Source organism: Phocoena sinus, chromosome 3, assembly GCF_008692025.1.
Source record: "Phocoena sinus isolate mPhoSin1 chromosome 3, mPhoSin1.pri, whole genome shotgun sequence".
Classification (NCBI taxonomy): Eukaryota; Metazoa; Chordata; class Mammalia; order Artiodactyla; family Phocoenidae; genus Phocoena; species Phocoena sinus.
The window spans coordinates 96,593,558-96,615,478 of NC_045765.1; the positions used below are offsets into that span (position 1 = coordinate 96,593,558).

General features: G+C 35.2%; 1 protein-coding gene across 13 annotated transcripts in view; it reads left to right on the plus strand.

Annotated features, from left to right (window-relative positions):
• Positions 1-21,921, plus strand: part of MCTP1 (multiple C2 and transmembrane domain containing 1) — a 360,390-nt gene that overhangs the window by 190,392 nt on the left and 148,077 nt on the right. For 11 of the 13 annotated variants that reach the window (XR_004349160.1, XM_032626358.1, XM_032626364.1 and 8 more), the window contains 5 exons: positions 2,075-2,177; positions 3,942-4,044; positions 4,374-4,475; positions 4,856-4,930; positions 7,156-7,275. Coding sequence is in view for 12 of the 13 variants with exons in the window: in XM_032626358.1 (XP_032482249.1) it covers positions 2,075-2,177; positions 3,942-4,044; positions 4,374-4,475; positions 4,856-4,930; positions 7,156-7,275 (503 nt within the window). In the remaining variant the exon portion in view is untranslated. Of the gene's footprint in view, positions 1-2,074; positions 2,178-3,941; positions 4,045-4,373; positions 4,476-4,855; positions 4,931-7,155; positions 7,276-11,580; positions 12,483-21,921 lie in introns of those variants that run through there. The other 2 variants (XM_032626369.1, XM_032626362.1) reach the window with 2 other exon arrangements.

The window sequence follows — 21,921 nt, forward strand, 5'->3', positions numbered from 1 at the left end:
TTGGAGCAGTGGTACCGTTTTGACTGAATCTGTTACACATTGTTGGTCATTTGAGGGAAAGTAAAACCAAGTCAGTTGAAATAGAATAGTAATTGAAGTAAAGCAAGTGAAAATGACAGAACAAAAATACTGAAAAGTGCTATCTTTTTGTAGTTACGTTTTACTGATTAACGTGAATGTACATGTATACAAGAAAAGTTAAAATGAGGTCCAAGCAAGAGTATGAGAGTTACACTTGTCTTTTAAGTAAATGTTTCCAAAGCCTATCATTTCATCTAAAGTGAAAGTAAAATACTCTTTTGACATGAATTCTACCATAAATGTGGCTTTAATCTTCCCTATGTTTGTTATATGTAGATATATTTTATCTCTCCAAACCTTTTATAAACTATTTGAGGTTGGAGTTTATGTGCTCTGTTCTTTTGTTTATACCATAGTACCCAGCACAAAGCTAGATGTGGAGAGAAGATGCTTAATACGAGCCTTCAGAATAACTAAGCTTTTGAAAACTAATCTATTTTTCATGATTGTACCTGAATTCTTTGGGAGAAAATAAAGTTGTTGATGTGGCAAATAAAACCTATTACACTGTGTTTTAATGAACAGAAATTTTTTTGAACACCATCTTTCATGGCATGTGTGAGTTGTAAATGAGAGTGGTAACAGGTAGGGCAAGAGGACTGAAGAAGGTGGGGAAAAATACAGATCCTAAACCAGAGGTAAAATTTTCACCCGACCTTAAAGAGTTTCAGTTCTCTATTCTTTATTGAAAATCATTCCCAAGACCAAAAACTGAAAAGACTGCCATAATGTTAACTTACGCAATTATCCTGGGCTATAGGAGGCCACTGAACTAACACACACATATTAAATCTCTTTTTTAATGTAAAATTAATAAATTAAATTAAAGGTGAATCACAGTTTGTACAGCTCATTTTCAAAATTACAATATGGAAAGTAAATACACTGCTGTGTGGGAATACATAGCTTATCTGTCACTGATAGCTAATGAATTCTTTCCTATTAAAATTTAATTGAAAATCTTCAGTGATATTTAAGCTTTCACAGAAGTGTAAACTACTGTGACTACAATTCACAATGCATTTAAAACAATTATTCTTTATCATTAAAGTTAATAATATGCACATTAACCTCTTATGTAGTCTAAATCAATATTGTAGTTTAAAAGATATGACCTCTGGACAGCTTTCTCTAAATATTGATTTCATTGTCATTTGTATAAGGTATCAAACAAATTACATGCTGCACTAATATCATTAATGCTGCCCCCATAGAGCCAATGACTTTATGGGTTCTTACAATACAGGACATGACATTACAAAAATATTGAGGACATCACAAGATATAATTACCGAATGGATGAGGTTTGACTATGGCTGAGTAGAGTGGCTCTGAATATATGATAACTTCCAAATCCTTCACTCTCCGTGGACAGAAAAAATACTGCTCTTTAACATGCAGATTGGTTACTGAGGTTAAGTTTCAAATGGCAGAATTTTTTTCTGCCTCAGAGGGTCTAATTTACCTTTTTGTGATGCCATAGATATTTCAGAAGAGAATCTAAAGTCAGATTAAAATGTTGTAATTCTGCAATCTAACAGTTTTCCCAAAATAAACTTGTTTAGGAATTTCTATTACAAGTTCCTAGTGAGTCAGATGAGTTGGAAAATACATGCATTAAAGTAAAGGGGCTGAACCTTTCAAAGGTCATTGAATTAAATACAATCTGATTTAGGGATGGATATGTATCACGTTTCCCCTCATAACCAGCAGTTATAGTAGTATTTTTGTAAAAAAAATTGCAAATTAAAATAGCAGCCATGTAATTTGCTCTCTTTTACTTTCTTCAAGTTCTAAATTGCTCTGAATCACAATTGTTAGCATCACCCAGTTACATCTAACTCTATTTTGATGTTACTTTTTAATTTTTAAAATTTTACTTTACTTTTTGTTTTCTATAAAACTTTTTAGAAAAGAGATGTGGTCACGGTCACGACACTGTGAACTGTGGGTGCAATTTGTACTAAAAATGTTCCCTCCATATTTCTTTTAGGTAAAAGTGACCCATTTTGTGTGGTTGAACTGAACAATGATAGGCTGCTAACACATACTGTCTACAAAAATCTCAATCCTGAGTGGAACAAAGTCTTCACATTGTAAGTAGTCATTCTTTGAGCTCATTTCAAAACTGCTGCTAAATGATATTTATTTTTGAAATTTTTGTACGTTTATTCTTAACTGATTAACAACTCAATGAATCTGGCCTGCCTTTGCCAGCAACAATGAATTGCATAATTGCATTACCTTCCTGATAGTGAAACCTGGGGAAAGGGTATGCCATTTTTCTTTGTTTTCACAGATATTTTTTTTAAACTATGCATCTTATACATGATTTGATGAAGGATTTTGCTCCCATTAACTGAATTGCCGTACTGCTTCTTCCTTTTATACTTTCTATTGAAATTCTCCCCAATTGCACTGACACCAAGGAGGACAAAGCTCTATTTGTTCCATTGCTCAAATCAGCAAACAATTCAGTCTCGGATTCGGCAGATGTTTTAGTTTGGGTTTGTTGCGTTTTAGCACAATAAGAATATTAAGTACTGTCCTATGTACCAGAAAACACTTTGAGTTAATTTTCTTTTTGTTTTAAAAAGTTTGTAAATCTTTTCGATCATGCACTGTAAAAGCTGCCGATGCTACACTATAGTATCTCCTAAGTCCGTGGGTTTTTTTGTTTTTTTTTTTAAGCTGAGCTTTAGAAATGAACTCTGAACAAAGAAAAACTCTCCAAACAGAAGTACTTCTTAAGTTTTCTAACATAGTTTATTTTATTTTCGTATATGAGAAACTGTTTTATTTTCATATATGAGAAACTGCTAAATTCCTCATTAATTTCTTATAATGTCCTTGCTTAAGAGCCAGTAACTAATCAGATTTAATTATCTGACCAATTTATCTTTAAGGAATTTCACATTTTTATAAGAGATGAAAGCCTGGTCAGGAGACTTGCACTCCTAAGAAGGTTGTGGAGAGTGTTTTTCTCTGGAATGCATAATTGAATGAATAGGTTTGATAATTATCAAAGCCATTAATTGATTGTGCTCTGATAAAGCCTTTTCTCACATGTAGTTGCAGTCTTTCAGTAATGAATATATTCATTTTTTGTTTTCTCTTAATTCATGTTTTCTTGGTAAACAGTTTGATCAAAGAATAAATGCTGTCAACAATTGGGGCTTATTTTTCTAGAAACAAAATATGAAGAGCTTGCATACTTGTTTGTTAACATATGTTGTCTTTGGAACATAATGGAACACTACTTAATTTCTAAATCCTAGGGTGGTACAATAGCTATCAATGTTACATTTTCTTCATTCTATACTCTGTGTTGGTTAATTTTTACTATAAACCAAACAGAAATAAGTCAGAGTTTTGGTGAGAGCTATAAAGATAAAGGAGATATTCTATTATGATAAAAAAGAAAAATTATATAAACTATACTGTGACTCTTGCTGAAATCAAACCTGGTAGTGCTTCATGTGGGAGTAACAAGAAGATGGGAATTATTGTAATAATGAGAATAGGAGAAGTCTAAAAAAAAATAAGTGCCACTTATTGATTTTTTTTTTACAATAACTTATTCTTTGCCCATCCAGATGGAAATTATATTTTATTGAAAAATTATAACTTAAAGTTACAGTTGTATTCAAAGTTCCAGATAATAGAACCATCATGTCTACTAAGGTGCATTGTGGGAAATTCTGTCAGATACCAAGCTACCTTATGTATGTGTATGCAAATGGTATACATAAAACATATATATACCAAATCAGCTGGAGCTATCTAAATTTTCAAAAGCATTTGTGTTCTTGTTCCCTACTGATGAAGTCTTTTTTTCTTTACATATATTTATTATACAGCAACATTAAAGATATCCATTCAGTTCTTGAAGTGACAGTTTATGATGAAGATCGGGATCGAAGTGCTGACTTTCTGGGCAAAGTTGCTATACCATTGCTGTCCGTAAGTTTCATTCACCTGACACACTGCTCTGTGTTGCTTTTGCTCAAGGAAAAAAAAAAACCCTCAGCTCTATATCTGTCATTTCTCAACCAAGGTCTGTAATAAGAACACTAAAAATTTTAACATACTCAATGCACGGCCATGTTGAATCCCATGATAGTTAATTTTTCCTGACAGACTTGATCCTGGTAATGAACAGGTACTTGTCAGAATTGCCACAGTTGTTTTGGGTTCTCTGTCAGTTTCAGCAGCTGGGGGTCAAAGGTCACTGAGGGAGTGTATTCAGTGGAGACCGCGAGACAGACGGCTGTCATGTCCTTTTCCCGCAGATTCAAAATGGTGAACAGAAAGCCTACGTCTTGAAAAACAAGCAGCTGACAGGGCCAACAAAGGGGGTCATCTATCTTGAAATAGATGTGATTTTTAATGCTGTAAGTCTTAACTTTGGCTTTTTTGTACTGCTAAAGAGTTCAGTTTCATGAAAGCTTTTGTTCCTGATTTGTAGAGAATTTCTGTCAGTCCTCATTTTCTCTAAACCTTGATGTATCCTGGAGAATACGCTTCTGCCACTGCCTGGCACACCCACACTTTCTGTTATAGCTGGCGGCTGCCGCTGTGGCTGTGCTCTGGTCGCTGCCTGCTGGCGTCAGAAATGGAAGCGCATGCATGTGCAACTGTATACATTTATATTTTATGAGCACAGCAGCCAGGACTTTGAAACTTTCGAAATTATTGCAAATTGAACTGCGTGAAAAACTTGTAAACATTTGTACTATATTAATCCATAACAGACACATATGTTGATGTATAGGTGAAAGCCAGCTTACGAACATTAATACCCAAAGAACAGAAGTACATTGAAGAGGAAAACAGACTCTCTAAACAGGTAAAAAGCAAGGAAAGATTAATCCCTCTGGGAAGACTTGATTATATCTGTAAAACATCTATGTAAATTCAAATAAACTTTGGAGGTAAGGAGGGGGGAAGACTATGGAATTTTTGATCATCTACTGATGTGAAATGGCTCTTTCTTTTCTTCTTTCTTTTTCTCTTTTCCCTTCCTTTCCTTAAAAGATCAAACAAGGACAATACCAAACTAGTAAGTTGGATGGGGGTGGTCAGAAAGGAAAGGGGATACTGTAGGCTCTGCATAGAATGGATATGTATTCATGCGTTAGCAGAAGAATGATCATTTTGAACATAAAATACAATTTGATTGCCATGGAATGTGTAAATGAGAACACCAAAAGCTGAGGTTCAAATATATGTCCAGACCACCCACAGGTATGATGCAGGTGTCTGTAAAGTGAGCCCAGTATAAAGTTCTTCCCTCTAATCCACGGGAGAGGGGGCTCTATCTTTTAAGGGAAGCCTTCCTCTTAATTAGATTTTAACTATGATCTTTTAGAAGTGAACTATTATTGGCATTTTTAGCTAAGAAAATAGAAAATCAGGAACCCTGATTTTTATATCATGAAGAAATTTTAAATTATGCTTGATATCTCGTAATTAGACTTGTAGTTTTAAATTCAATTTGATAACAAGTTAAGAAAAGAGTATTAAGCTACTCCTTTTAAAAATTGTTTACTTCCAAATAACACAGCTAAAATCAAATGTATTTGAGGTTATAAAGTTTACAGAACTCATTTGTGCGTGTTAAAATCTTTAATAATTTCCTGTGCTATTAGAAGACCAAAAATATTTTGGTTTTAATCCAATCATTTCACCATAAACAGTGCAATCTTTAGTTATTTAAAGACAATGCATGAGTTACAAATGTAATACCTATCTGAACAGAAATACAGATTGCATATTTCCACAGTTATAGTTAAAAGTTATAAAAGTAGCACTAAAAGTAAGGTGATCAGGGGCCAAGAAGGAAACAAATAGAGACACGTTTTACTTTCCCTGAAAGAAATTTTAACTTGTTTAAACTGGTATGCACGTATGTGCATCTATGTGTACACATATATACGTTATTTTTTCTATATGACCCCGGTTAACTTTACATAGCTCCTTTAAAATACCAGATCGGCCTTGACGTGTACTTGGAAGTAGCAAAATATTAACCTGCAGACATATTACTCTAATTATTAACATAGCTGTATGTAATTTTTTGAACCTATATCTAGAGCATGGGTTGTTTTTCTTACAGCTGCAGTCATGCCTTAATTTAAATTTTTTAATTTAAATTATTTCAATTCTCATGTACTTTTTTTCTTGTTCAATATCTGTAGCTTTTCTATCTCTTTTTTTTTTATTGAGGTGTAGTTGATGTACAGTATTATATGTTACAAGTGTACAGTATAGTGATTCCCAATTTTTAAAGGTTTGTTCCATTTGTCGTTATTATAAAATATTGACTATATTCCTTGTGTAGCACGATATATCTTTGTAGCTTATTTTGTATATAATAGTTTGTCATATACCTTTTTTAGTAACAGATTTTGTAAAGTACTTGTCATACATTTTTCCCTAAATCCAAAATTATGAAAAAGTAATGAGAAAATGTGGGTGAAATTTATTGTGGGAAGGAGGGAGATAGAGAGACGAAGAGGGAAAAGAGAGAGAGAGAATGAGACTATGATAGTGAGAAAGGGAGAATCCTACTGAAATGGTGAAAAAAATGTTACTTTTCTATAATAAAGCAGTACTTGACAGGTTTTTCCCTAAGGCCCTAAATAAAACCATCCCCAGTTATCCATTTCACTTTGAAATATCTAGAAATTAAAGCATTTAAAGCATTTTAAAAGCACAGGACTTCAGAATTCTTAAATATATTTAAGGTTCCCAGTATTCTAAGTGGCAAAAAAATGTTTTTGAACTGTTGGAGATTGTTTTTTTCTTTTGAAGAGAGGTAGCCCAATTTGCATGATAGTATTATTTATGCAAATATATTTAACTAAGAAATTGCACTTATAATTTAGTTCTTTTCACCTTCTTAGAGATACTTCTTTTCTTCTAACTTGTGAGCCAAATTGCTTGGTATATTCTTACAACTTTATTAACTTTCTGAATCCATTTTAAATCACACTAAACTTGAAGGATTTTGTAGCATATCTGATGGGTTTTAGTCTTGCAAATTCTAATAATACTTTCATTTTCCTATAGCTGCTACTAAGAAACTTTATCAGAATGAAGCGTTGTGTCATGGTGCTCGTAAATGCTGCATACTACATTAATAGTTGCTTTGACTGGGATTCACCCGCAAGGAGCCTCGCTGCTTTTGTGGTATGATCATACTGTATTACTTACATTATTATTCATTAAATTCAGTAATCATAGCTGCATGTTTCTGTGGCAATAGTTACAGTTATGTTGATGTGGCCATTTTAAACTTCTATTTTGAGACTTGACTGGGCAGATTTGCCGTGGGCAGGAACCTGATGGATTGTTCAGGGTCTGAGTCCAAGAATACATCCCCGCCTCAGATTTCCGGAATATAAGACATCTCAGCCAATGTATAATTTTCTCTGTGACAGTTAAAATGTAAAACTTTACATATTGCATAATTCCAAATCCCAATAGCAGAGCCAAGAAAAGTCCTTAGCATTAAAAAATAATAATAATCTTGACCATCTTCATTTTAATTTTATTTGTCCTGTAGCTATTCTTTCAAAATATGAAAATCTTTGGCAGTAGCATGCTAGTTGGTAATACTTTAATATGTGAATCAGTTGGAAGTGGATGTGACCTATTTAAGGCACATTTTATTATTTCTGAGATTTCCAGCTTTTAAAAACGCATGAGTGAGAGTTTGATAGATCCAAATAGTCCTCTGACAATGTTCATCTTGTAGCCTTTTACTTTGGTTATTTAAAAACTGCTGATGAGACCAACTTGCAAAGCTAGAAAATCTGAAAGAATACTTTCCTCTGAGCTTCAGCTGGGATTTTCTGCTCTCACATTATTTTTGCTTATTCAGGGTTTCGGTTTGAAGTTTAAGTGGAGTCGTTCTTTTGAAATCTTTTATTTTATTGTCATATTTGTTAGAATATGAGTACCTTATGCTTCCTTATAGTTACCGGTTTCTCAGAATATGACTTTATTATAAGGGGCTTACAAGAAGAGTTTTAATTATAGTAACAAATCAACATTTTAGTATTACCATTCAAATGAGTGTATGCACATCTGTTTAGTACTTTGAGCTCTGTCCTCCTCTCAGGCCTTGTATGGGACTTTCATTAATGTCTGAGCACATGGAACAAAGAGTGTACATGTCCCTTTGTGTTGTGAGTTACCAGAAAGTTAAGCAGCCTGCTTCCCATAGACATGTTGTTGTCTCCTTAAAGAAAGTGACTGTCATCATCATTAAGTTTTAGAAAAGAAAATCTGCCTCTTTCAATATTCTTGTATTTAGCTCTTTCACATAATAAATACATTGGAGTACTGTTAAACAAACTTTATTATTATTTTTCAGCATCATAGAGGCACTTTGATGTTAATGAGGAAAAAATGGTATTGAGTTTCTGTGTGTATTTTATGCCATTACTTCCAGGTTCCAGGGGCCTTTTAGGAGACACAATAATATTCTACTGAAAATGTCATGCTGCCATCTTTGATTCACTCCTCCCAAAGTCATTCCACACAGCTATATGTGAAATTTGAAAACAGAGAAACCTATATAATTATATCATCTGTTCAGGAACCTTCATTTTGAGCAATTTAGCATTACAATGTGTGTAAGTCTTCTTAAACTTCATCTGGCTTCTAGAGGTCACTCACGTAAAGTGAATTCAAGATGGCAGACTTTTTTTCACAATTTCTTTCCGATTGAAAAATAAACCAGGCAGTGAAACTCTGAGAAACTTAGCTACATGTACATGATGGTACTTGAGTAATTTCACTGAAGGGGAGTCAAAATTCACTGGGGAAGAAATGTACTATTCTCTCTCTTAGCTGGTGGTCAGTTTCTAACAGACTGGGTCCTACAAAACACAAGCTGAATGAAAGATGCTTTCAAAATAAGGGGGGCGGGGGAGGCCACAATAAAGGTAGGAAAAGGGACTCCTGACACTGATGGTGAAAAAAGAGACCAAAAACTACAACGTGAATGCACATTAACAGTACTTTTGAGAAGAAACAACAATATTAATGGTTTTATTGAAAAAAATAAAAGAAGCACTGAATTACGTTCCATTGAATGTTATTAAAACAATGAAAACAAAAGCCAGCTTCATGTGTCTGGACCTGAACTAGGAGTTCCAGGAGAATGGGGACCCTGCCTTTTTCACCTGGGACTCTAGCATCACCTGCAGAGTATCTAGCGTTAGTAGGCTCCCAATATAAATGACTATCTAAATCGATAGACCAACCAATGATCCAGTCAGTCAGTCTGAAATTTTTTTCTTATGTGGAGAAACTTTCTTCAATGATACCATATAAATAAGGGTTTGCGCTAATAAAGCTAGCTATTAGATGATGATAGACATAGCTTAATGCTTTGTAGCCATTTTTCCTATACCTTCCATTTGAATTCTAAACTATTTCATAATCCTCTCTCAGTCATCTATTTTAGTCTCAGATTAAATTCTGATACAAAAAGATCCTTATATAGTAATAATAACAACTAACATTTATTACATATCTATGTGCCAAAGAACTGTTTTTCAGGCACTAAAGCAGGAAAGTGCTTTTCATGCATTAATAAATTTAATATTCCCAACAACCTTATTATGAGGTAGATACTATTATTTTCCTGATATACAGAGGGAGAAGCTGAGGCACAGACAAGTTAAGTACCTTGCCCCAAGCCACATGGATATGATTTCCTTTTCAAAAGAGCTTTTAAATTATGTACCTTGTCATCTTAATATCATAACGATTTGGGAAAAAAGAACTGTTGTAGGATTTTTATTCATCTTATAGATAGTCAATGATGTATTTAAAAATGAAATGTTTCAAAGATCTTATTGCATAACCAGAGCCTTTTTTAGGCCAGTTTTTTGAAAAGAACTGCTTTCCATTAGGAGAAGCTATGAGCAGCACCCCATTGTTACAAACATATTGTTCCCATCATTCCCTGTTGATGGATCACGGATCTATTATTATAATATTGGTTCCACTTGGCCCACTTTTTCATAAATGCAGCTGCCTCACATGGAGCACATGCATTTGTACCATTATGCCGCTTGGTTTTAGGCCCAGATCAGTAAACTTTATGTTTAAGTGCCTTTTTTCTATTCCATTTTATTTTTCTTTTCTAATTTACTATCCAAAAATAAATGTAGAATAATGAAATTAAAATGGAAAAACAATAATTTTGTCCCTATGTCAGTTAAAATGGAGAGTATGTGAAATGCAGGGGGAGAGCTGCCCTGGCTTCTTTATGTGCTACCTATGTGCTCTGTGGAAGGTTCAAAGCTGGCTTACAGTATTAGAAACGGAAATCGGCCTGGAAGGTGATGGATGAAATATAAGCAAACACATTCCCGGCAATGAATGTCCTTATTGTTGTGTGCTATGAATTAGGTTTCTAAATTTTACTATGAATATTGTATGCTTAAGAGCAAACACAGACGTATGTGACGTGGAATGCACAACCGCTTGTCTTTGGGATTCATCTATTGTAGACGTGGAAGTGTCTCATAAATTGGGCCTAATTTTCATCAGGCTCTTGACTAGACATTTGTGTTCTTGTGGATGTCAGTGGGTGCAACGTGGAAAAAAAAAAGTGTACATTCTCTCTTTCTTTTCAGTACTGTCATATCTCACTGTAATGAGCACAAAAATAATTGGACAACCGGGCTATCAGTAAAAAGGACACACTTCAGTGTGCGTCGAAGAATTATTTTACAGGACAAACTTTAATCCTTAAATGGGATTGTAGATAATTTGTGGTACCATCTGTCCATTTGGAATTGTTTTAGCCTTTTCTGTCGTTATACAGTAAGTGCCGCTGTGTTTAACATTAACATTTGATATTTTACACATTTAATTTCTGTTCTGCTGTGTGGTCCTTAGGGAATGGAACGCTAGTGCTACATGAGAGAGACAAAGTATTGATCAGTTAACATTTCAGCTACATTTATGTATGTCGCAAAATTAATGAAAATGCCAGACAAAAATGTCAGAGTGCACAAAAAGGTAGAATTTAAATTTGGTAGTTTAATGAAAAGTTTAAGATGTGCATTATCAAAAATGTCCTCTTGCCTTTAAAGTACAATTCCTAGCAGAATAACTAAAGGGAGACACATTTTACTTAGAGGAACAATGAACATGAATTACGAAGGGATGTCAACTCCTCAAAGTACCTTGTGTTCCAAAACAGCATGTTTGAATGCTTAACTGTTACTCATAAAATACGTGTGTTTCTCTTCCTATCTGGAGAGCTACTGGCTTCAGCCCTCCGGGCTGACCAGCCGATGAGGCAGGCTTCCTACCGAGATTCTCCCCCTAGGTTTTCCTTGGTATCCAGGCATTCCTTTTGTGTCAAAACTGAGAATTCCCTCTACAGCAATTCATTGAGGCCACTCTGGTTCATTACTCGTTCCTTTCTAGGTCGTTTTCAAATGCCTGGTTTTCCTTTGCTCCTAGATAATTTGAGCTCCACCTTCATTCAATCCCCATTTTAGTAAAGGATCACACTCTGGACAACAGCGACTCTCAGAAAAGCTGGGCCATTATGCAGGCAAAGAGAAAAAACAGTGATGATGTATGCAAAGAATGACATGAGACAGCTCTGTGTAGCCAAATGATTTAAAAAAAAAAAAAATGGAGGAAGCACAAGCAAAGGAAGAACTGAACTTGCAGAGGCAATGGGAATATAGTACAATGATCTGAAGACAATAGGCTCCCAAGGAAACCTTATCAAGTACTTCCTGTGTAGAAAGCCTGCTGCTATTAAACAACATATGGATTTTTCTAAAAGTTATTACAAACAATAAGGACATTTTAAGTGACCTTCATGTTCAAGGACTAAAAAGGGAGCATCGCTTAAGAAGAAATGTTAATGTGAAAACAAAAACATGTCTATATCACCTGTAGTTTAGATTCAAGTCTAACTAGCCTTCATATCACTGAACAAAAGAGGGTGATTGTACCGGACATATGGAAGGTAATTTTAAATTTCAACAGAAATTTCTATTTTAAAGAGTGTGAGACATCAGTAATACCACACCAACAAGATTATGATTCAGGTTTCTAGCAATTTTCAAATGATTTTTACAGAAGCTTTTGTTGTTGTTGCTACCATATTTTTTAGTGCCAGCAGAAAAAATTGGAAATGTTCCAGATGTAATTTTTGTTACTTTCCCCACAACAGCAAAATAGAAGGACCCCTGAAAACCAAAGAAACAAGTACTAAAGCAGAATGATCTATAACTGATGGTCCTATCCTTGTATTCTTGAATTTTCCTGGAATTATGTAAATCTCAACTTCCAAGACCTTTTGCCCACCCTTCTTTATAGATGCTTTCCTCTGACATAAGGACTTACTAAATTTATAAACAATTCTTCCAATTTAATTTACACAAATTTTAAAGGTACGTTAAACATTTCCTTCACAAATGTGTAAGTGAGAAAAAAAGAAAGTCTATACAGAGTTTCATTGATTTAGAATATTGTATACCTCCTAGTTGCCTAAAATTCCTTTTACAAAGTCAAAGAGTATTGACGCTTAGAAGATTCTAGTACTGTATTTTTCTTTTCAGTAAATAGATTGTGTGCCCAATTCATATGAACCTGCTGGCACTTTAAGTTGATGTATACATTTTTTCCAAATTTATCTGAATTCCATGGAAGGAAAATGTTTTTCAAGCAGTGGCCTATGAAAAAATTGTTGTTTTGTAAGTGGTACCTTCCGAAAAGTGTTGCATATAAATTCTTGCAACTGTGTAAAAGCCCCCCCAAATACCACAGTTTAGAAGTGAGTTGAGTTTTAGGATTGATCACAATTAGCTAAAATCAGATATTAATGAAACAAAACATTTTGACTAGATTTCTCCAGTCCTTGAGGAGTGATGCTCTAGTTCAGTTTGTAGGTCTATTTAAATGTATAATCTTTTTGTTTTATTTTTGTGGCTGTTACATATACCAATGCAGCACTTCCTCAAATCAGCGCTTAGCTTTCTTTAAATGGTGCCGATACCCTTTTTTGTTTATCTTAATATTGTCAGCAAAAGGGGCTCCTGCTCTTTGGAGGGAGATAATAACATAAGGCACAGATTCTACCACTCTCTGAAAAGCTTACTCCTCTTAAATTTTTTTTTATATTTTCAACAAGAAGAATTTAATTCTTATAACACATCACACACATTATCTATTATTTCTACTCTCCCTCCTTTGTTCTCTAAAGCAGGAAGTAGTAAGATGCTATAATCTGGAGACGTTTTCTTCTGTGCGTGATTTGAGGAAAATCGAGTTATTTCACTTTTTCTCAAGTATAGTACTCTTGTGCTATATTATAATCAAACATAAACTGCAGATCTCGTCAGCATAACAATGATACCATATTGAATCTAGGAATTTGCCTTCTCATGAACCTTAATGATATGTGCAATGAAAGTTGGGGTGACACCAGTGCCTCATTGTGGTCTCCTTCTGGCTGTATGGCTGCTGTACCATTTCCCCATGCAGCCTCCTTGTATTATGTATCAGGTAGTTACAGCCTCAAAACCTTTATGAGACCCTTAAAAAATATGTTTCATCCAGATTTTACAACTAAGTTGACTAAGGATCAAAAATTATAAAATAATGAAATCAGAGGTGTCTCGCTATCTGTCCTCAGATTCCTAAACCAGCGTTCTTGTCCTCTGAAAAATTTTCCACCCCCTGGCTTCAATTTAAATTGTTAGACACAGACATTCTAAGCAAAACAGCAAGCCATATTCCACTGCAAAATATTATTCTGTAAAGTGTGTTTCAAAGGAGAAAGTTTAAATGAATGAGATAATTGTATAATTTATTTTAGTAAAATTCTGTAAAGTAAGAGTAATAACTCTTCTGAAAGATTGTAAATTACAACAGCAATGCAGTCATTAATATACTTTAGACAGTGACTTCACTCTCCACATGTTTTCATGCCCCTTTGTATTGGGTAAATATTAAGAAATAAGGAGTAGAATGCTTTCTATTGTCTGATTTTTCTATTTTGACCAGTTATGAAGATATACCTTAGAATTGTGGTGTATTAGAGTTAATGTACCAAGTGAGAAACTAACCTGAAATGCTGTTAAGGAAGATTTTCATTGCCTTTTTTCTTGCCATCATTTTTACCACGTTTGAACATTACAGTCAGAATCGACTATAGATGCAGTAGTCACTCCTGCCATAGTAGGTGTGTGAGTTATGACACTGTGTTGCGTCCTCTATTTTGCTGTGGTGACAGAGATCCAATACTCAGCAAGTGGTAACATTAGAGATCAGTAACAGAGGGAAGATGAAAGAGTGACCATTTCTCGTGTTTGCACCAGTCATCAGCCACTGGCTCAAAGGGAAGTAATGAAGAGAAAATCAGAGAAAAGCTAAGAAGCAAGGAAAGATAGAAATCACATCAAAGTGTAAACAGATATTTAGATAAAAATGAAAGGCAACCCTGATTTTAAGGGTGGGAAAAAAGATTTTAGAGACAAAGCTTGGCTTTTATTTTGTTTTAAATCAGTGTTTCTCTGTTTTTCTCATATTCACCTCTCTAAGGGGAAGCTTTTCATTTACTTTAATGAGACAAATGAAATACTAAGGAATAAGATTTTTCTCAGGGAGGGCTGAGCTTTGAAGGGCCACAAATCATTGTGATACCCTAAGATTCTTTTTGCTCTCCCCCAAGAACCAATTTTTACCCCCTTGGGTGCCATCTCAACCCTGTTGAGAATTCATGCTCTAGATCAAGTTTAATGTGAGTTTAACTATGTTTACTTTCATGCTCTTGGTGGTAAAGTCTAGTTTAGATTTTTGGTAGTTTGCATACAATGCAAATTATTCCCATAGGTAATCAGTCTGGAGAAAGAATTAGTGATCTCTATACAAAATTACTGACTACATTGGAGTCCAGTGAAAGGACAGATTTTGTTTGGCTTCACAGAGATTGAAGAATTGAATCTTCCCCTTATGAAAACCTATATGAGAGTTTTCTTCTCTACACCGATTCCAAGGGTACATTGTGCTTCACTGAAATGGAGAAGTGGGGTGAATATTAATTCTGGCCTAAGTAATATAACCTCTATCATTATGAAGGTTAGATGGGTTTTGTCCATACATTGTACTATAGTTATGACTAATAGATAGTTTTTATATTCCTAAATGAATATCGTTATGTTAGAGATATAAAAGCATGCTTTATTAGGCTTGATTACCTATTAGATTTTCATTGGAAGGGAAGGAAAAAGGGTTGTGGAATAGGAAAGTCATTTAAAACAGGGAAGATACACGTTCTACTAGCTATTCTTTATGGCTGGTTACTCAGTTCCCCAAAGGAATCAAAAAACTTTCACTGTTGTAATTTATCAATAATAAGTAAATATATGATGTTTTATATTCTAGTTAGCTATATACAAATAATTCAGCTGCATTTTCCATAGTTAGCATCTTTACAGTTTCTGCCAAGAAGACTGCAGGCAATACTTACATGTTTGAAATAAGAATATATCATCCAATTTTGTCATAAAATGTTGGTGAATTAAATACTATTTTCCTGAGAGAAATCTTTTGGATTTCATTTAAAATGAGAGATTGCCAAGGCTACAAGTAGTCCATTAATTATCCACAAATTATTATGCTGAGGTTGCATATAAGAGGTGTTATATTTTGAAGTGATATTAGTAAAGTAATGGATGCTACTCAGAGAAAATTCATAAATATAGAAGTTCAGATAGCTGAGGTCACTTTTTCTAGTTAGGCAGCGATATTGAAAACTTATCTGGTTTTGTTTAAATTATTTTAAGTTGAGTTTGGTTTTTCCATCACAAGAGACTATTGCATGCCTCAACCAGGAGGCTGGTATTTTTAAGAGAGACCTTTAACCAAGGTTCTACTAGTTTGGGTGTGCACTGTTTCCTTTATTTTTTAAATTCTCAGAATATGAGCCTCCTACCACAGTTTTATTTCTAAGTCCTAAATCTTGGTTGGTATGTAGTTAAAACTACATATTTTTTCATATAGACTCACAACCTCCAAACAAGATGTAAAAGTCTGTTTTGTAAGACAGCTGCTTAAACCTTGGAATGCATTTCCCCACAGTGGCAGTATCATAAATACTGACATAGAACCATTCACAAAGCCTATCGATCCCTTCATAGAGTACTAGCTGTAGAATGGAAATATCACATGTAGGAAGTAAATTCAATGCAATCATGGCTTGGTGCTCAGGATGCCAGGAACACACCTACCCCAATCCTACCTCAGGATAAAGCACCTTCCTCATGGCAAAGGCAAGGGGTCTACAAAGGTGGAGATTGTACAGGCTTTTAAGGGTGTAGATGAATTCATAGAATGTTACAGTTGGAAGGGAGCTTAGAGATCATTTTACAGTAGAGGAAATTAAAGTGCTCTAAGGGAGAGGAACTTACTGAGGCACTAACTCTTCTTCTCCCCCAATTGTTGGTAATGGACGCTTCAAAGACAGCAGCATTGAGAAGAGAAGAAGAGGGGGAGAGAGGGAGAGAATCTCTGTCCCGAAGTTTATAAGTCAAGTTGTCCTTCATTAAGGAAAACCAAGTGACATTGTCCTGTAGAGTTCTAAGCATGTAAAATTAGACTCCCAGTTCTTGGTATTCCCTATTAAGGAATGTGTTGATCGAAAGGGCTGGAACTGCCTATTCAAAATAGTAAATCTGTGCTCACTTTGCTTAGTATTATTGCTGCAGTTCAAGTGATAAGTGCATATCTTATCTTCTGATGAACTTCTCTATTAGTTGCGATCACATCACATTACAGCTCCCCCAAACACTGCAGAGATGTGTATATAGTAATAAAGGACACAAAAAGTTCACTGTGTATTTAAGTGAGGTACATTTTAGACAAGCAAAGAAATGTCATTTGGCCTCTAAGTAGTATAAATTACTTATTCCCGAAAGTAAATGTAGACTCATTAAGAATATATTTCCCAGGTTTCAAACACATACTTTCATGAGTTGCTTAAACAGTTTAAACCATCTATATTGATCCATATTGATTTAATGGTAGCTGAGATGAACCTGTCCATGGCCTAAATTTCCATTAGACTGAATAAATGCCAGGAAAAAAGTGTATGTACTGTGAATTATCTAGGAAAACTGGTGATCCAGTTTCATTGTTTTGCTTTAATCCTAAATTTCCTTTAAAATTACATAGATCAAAACTTTTCTAGCATATAATTAAGCAAAAGAATGGAAGCGTATATTCCTTTACAAAGTGGTGGAAGTACTGAATTAATAATAATTTGGGCCTGTGTTAAGATACTATTAGAATTTGTAGGGTGTTGCCCACTTTGTTACATAAATTATGTGAGGTATCGTTTGCTATAAATTTGGTGCACCAATTTATCGCTGTTGGAGTTACCGGAGTGAATAAAGCTAAATGAAATCATCTATATGAAATGCTTTGAAGTCCTTAAGTATGAGGGCCCTTGGATCATTTAGGCTTGAATAATACATAAGACCACAACAACACAGGTTTTTGTTTCTGAGAGCTGTTGTAACCTTTCAAAATTTGTATCAATCTTGAGAAAATGATTTAACTTAAAATTATTATTTGGAAATATCCTATACTGGACCTAAGAAAGGGAAATAAATCACAAGGAAAAATTTCTCATCAGTGTTTGCTAAAAATGCATGAGTCTTCCTCCAAAAATATGCGGGAGACGTAATAATACCTGGGTTCTGTTTCCAATTGACTAGATTGTTTAACCTAAGTTTAAGGAACTAGGAAAAAAATAGATTGCAAACTGAAAAATGCCATTTTTCAGTATTTTTAATCCATTATTACAATCAGTGACAGGAGATAAATTCAGGCTGTTCTGCTTGAGCTGTATTTCAGTTCCATTAACAGATCTTCCCCGTTTTCATGCACACTCAATAAAGCTGTGTTGAATGACTGACTCAGATGACTTCAGCAGCAAAACTGGAAGTTAAAGCTGTAATATTGTAACAGAAACCCCCAACAGTAGTATCAGATGAAGCTGAGAATAAATGTAGTATATCAGGCATCATAAAAGGGTGAATGTGGGATACATTTATGCCCTCCTCTACCTACTGTGAGATTCATACATAAGATTCACGCTCATTATTCTCGTCATCTTAATGAGATCAGTGTGGGAACATTTCTCTACTCTCCCTCTTGACTGTCAGAAATGGGACACTCCATTATTTCTCCTTCTTCTCTCTACTTTTAAGGGACAAGCTATATTTTCTTGGAAGGCCAGAAATGTTAACTGATTGCATCAGGCAGCCCCAGAGCATAACACCGAAAGGCTAAAGGACTCTAGGTAGAGACCACAGCGTTGGTCTCTCTCTCTCTCTCTCGCTCTCTCTCTCTCTCTCTGTCTTGCTCGTTTTCGCTCTCGCTCTCGCTCTCGCTCTCGCTCTCGTTCTCTTTGTCTTGCCTATGCGCACTTTCTTTTCTTTCAGACTTTTATTGTCTGCCCTACTTCCTAAGGGGTTTCCTTGGAAAAGAAGGGAAATTTCTCCATGTGGAGGAAAATAGGGTACCTGAGTATTATCTCTAATTGCTACCCTCCTTCTCTTTGGATCTATCGCCCTGATTAGTTTTGCGCAGTCTTCCTAAACCAGCTCTGAACATGATCAGTTCATGTGTTCAAGCCAGACATGGGTCCGGCCTTGAACTAAAAGAAATAGAATGGGCAAGGCACCCGTTCTAATGCATCTTATCCTCAAATAAATTTTCAAATCTGTCAAGTAACAGTCGCTGTTTATAATTAAAGTTGCTAGGAGAGATTTTTATCATGTTTTTAGATCATGAATTCCCTTCATCCTTAAGGACAAGACAACAGGAACTTACAAAAATTCAAGCCAGCTAGGCTATTGATTATTAATTTATATTGTAACCACACTGGTTTTAGTACTGTTTTCCTTGAGAGGAGCTCAGATTCCCTTTAACATGATTGAAGAATTTTAAAGTAGACATTTTTAATATTTGCTGCCCTCTTATTTATAACTTGTTTAATGCACCACTGTTAGCACAGGAAATATGAGTTAATAAAAATGTCATAGTATTAGTGAATAAAACACTATGTAATTGTCCCCAGGTAATAATTAACAGCATAAGGCTATATTAGCAATAGTCTTAGTGTACAGTCCCTAAATGTATTTGATTCTCATCTTTTAAAAAGTAATTTTGTACTGAAATTCAGTAATAAAATATTTGAGAGATTTAGTTAAGCTAGTTAATGTAAACTTCTTAAGTGAGCGAATCTTTTCAAGTGATTTGTATTATATTGCTATGTTAAACATCATTCTATTTTAAAATCAATCTGAAAGTTTGAAATGTTAGCTTAATGATCGCCAGAGCAACCTTATTGAGGTTCATAAAAGGCTTATTTATCTCATCACAGTATTTGTTAAAACAGTTGAAAAATAAAATCAATAAGCCATGAGGTCATTATTACGTAATGTTTTTGCTCACATAGATAAATAGGTTTCTTTTTCTCTCTTTCTTCTTAAATAATGTCTCGCTGGCTTTGTTCTGTGGCTGCAGCAGGCTGTTAGTATGTATCTTTATACCATCAGAATGAATGAGATATATCTGTATAAATTATTGATTCACTTGAGCCTACCTCTGTAATTCAGAGCTGAAAACTCTGGCAGCTTATCTAATAGAATGATACAACTAGGAGAATGAAGTTACCTACCACAGCAACAGTTGCCAGTTGGGGGGTCAAATGCCCTTTTACCTTTATACCTGAACACCTGCAAATTGAGCTGTATCCCATTCAGAATTTTAAGAACAGGTCCATTGTCGCAGGAAGTAGGAGTTTGTTTCTTGGAGAAAATTATGCCAGTTCTAGTTCTGAATGAAAGACAAGGCTTTTATTACTCAAGGGATATTAGGGCTGACTGCTTTTTTGAGAAAACAAATTTGCTGTAACTTTATCTGTAATTTAGTCCTGAATGGGTGCAAATAGACTGCACATTGTATGGTGCAGAAAGAAGAAAATAGGGGTTTGTTAAAGCCCTACAAGGGCTATGTAACCATTATATTTCCGAGGGAAGTCTTATCGGAATTGCAGGCTATAAGGGGGAATATTTTGGTTACAGCCTTAGCGTCAAACACCTGTTTTGAATTTTAGTTTAGAATGACATTGGAAAAGAAAGTTTTTGTCTAAAATTATGGAGGATGAAATACCCATCTCCTGAAAGTTGCTGTACGGGCTGTCTTTGACTTCGAGACTGGCCCTCTCCAGAAACTTCAGAAGTCATTATAATCACTCCTGAGGTTGAACGCTAGACTCAGACCTAGGTGGACTGTGTTGACTTGTTTCACTTTTATAAGCAGATTAAATTTATAGCTTTATATACCCTTTCTGATTAAAAAATAAATACTATGCTGTATTCTTCACGTAAGAGTCTAATTTAAGCTTTGCCAAGGCTGAGAGCAAGATGGATGTTTTGAGTAAGGGACAAGAAAAAACACACTTTGGCTGGTGAGCCTCCAGGTCACACAGTGTGGGACTAATGGAAGATACATGATTTGAAGAAACTCATCCCTCAAGTTGGTCACTGACATGGAACCAGACTAGGTAATCAAACATCTTCGCCATATGCTTGTTCTGAGTTCCAACATAGTCAATTAGCGCATTTTCTATTAAAAACTTAGTTGTAATAGGTCTTCATTAGTTAGCAGTTGCCATAATTGGATAGTTACTCAATTATGTCCATTACCCCAACCTCATTTTCACTTCTTTTCTGAGTCCAAGTAGGAGTATATCCAAGAGCATTCATGAGCCCTGCTTTAAGCAAAATTCATGACCCCTACCTCAAACAAGCCAGGGCTGTTAGGGGTTGAGCCAGGGTTTAATACTTAATTTTCTTACTATGTTTTAGCATATATAACTAGGCCCTTGAGCACTCCCTTTTTCTGTTTATTTCAGAATTTCTAGTGTTTCTTCACTGAGTAAGGAGAGGAGAACTCTATGGTAAAGGCCCATGGTGCAATAATGTCTCTAGGATGTGATGACCATTCTACCCTTAAACCCATCCCTTCTTTCACCATTTTCCATTCTCCCCATCAGATACCCATCTGGGCACATCATTATCCTGGGATTACTCCCCATTATCTGCATTATGGTCCCTGTTACCCTCTGCCTGTGTCTGCCATTATGATGTCACTGAAACTCACCTGTGCCCTGTATCATCTGATGATCAAATCTGTTGTCTAGGAGTGGGAATGGGCCACCTCCAGATAACATATGTGCATTTAATCACTGGCCTTGTGGGCAAAGTATTTCTGATTTTCTTAGACATCCAAACCCTTACTTATGAGCAGGTGTAAATGGTTGTAACTGGAATATCAGACAGCAGGTAGAGCATTCAAGTGGCCCTTGGATAACACCATATGGGACATTTCTGGCCCCAGTAACGCACACAGATGCTCTTCTTGGTGAGAATTGTACCTCTTGACCTTCGTTATAAAGTTACGAATGTGAAACAGTCTGGAAGAGAATTGGTCATGCAGGTTTTCTAAGCTTGGTAGCCTCATTGTGCTTTCCTCTGTGTAATACTAAATAAAAGAAGCAAAAGCAGGTACCTTCAGAAGAAGTGTAACAAACCACAGTTAGCTTAAGAAACACAGAGTTTAAACTTCCCTGCATAATGAAGCATCAAGGCTGCAAATTTTCAGCCAGTGGAATGGCACATGAAAAGGAAGGATAGTCAAAGTCTACTAACCTTCCTGCTTCTGTCCATTTTCTGGAACACAGTAGGGTTCTTTCTAATGCATCCATCCTCG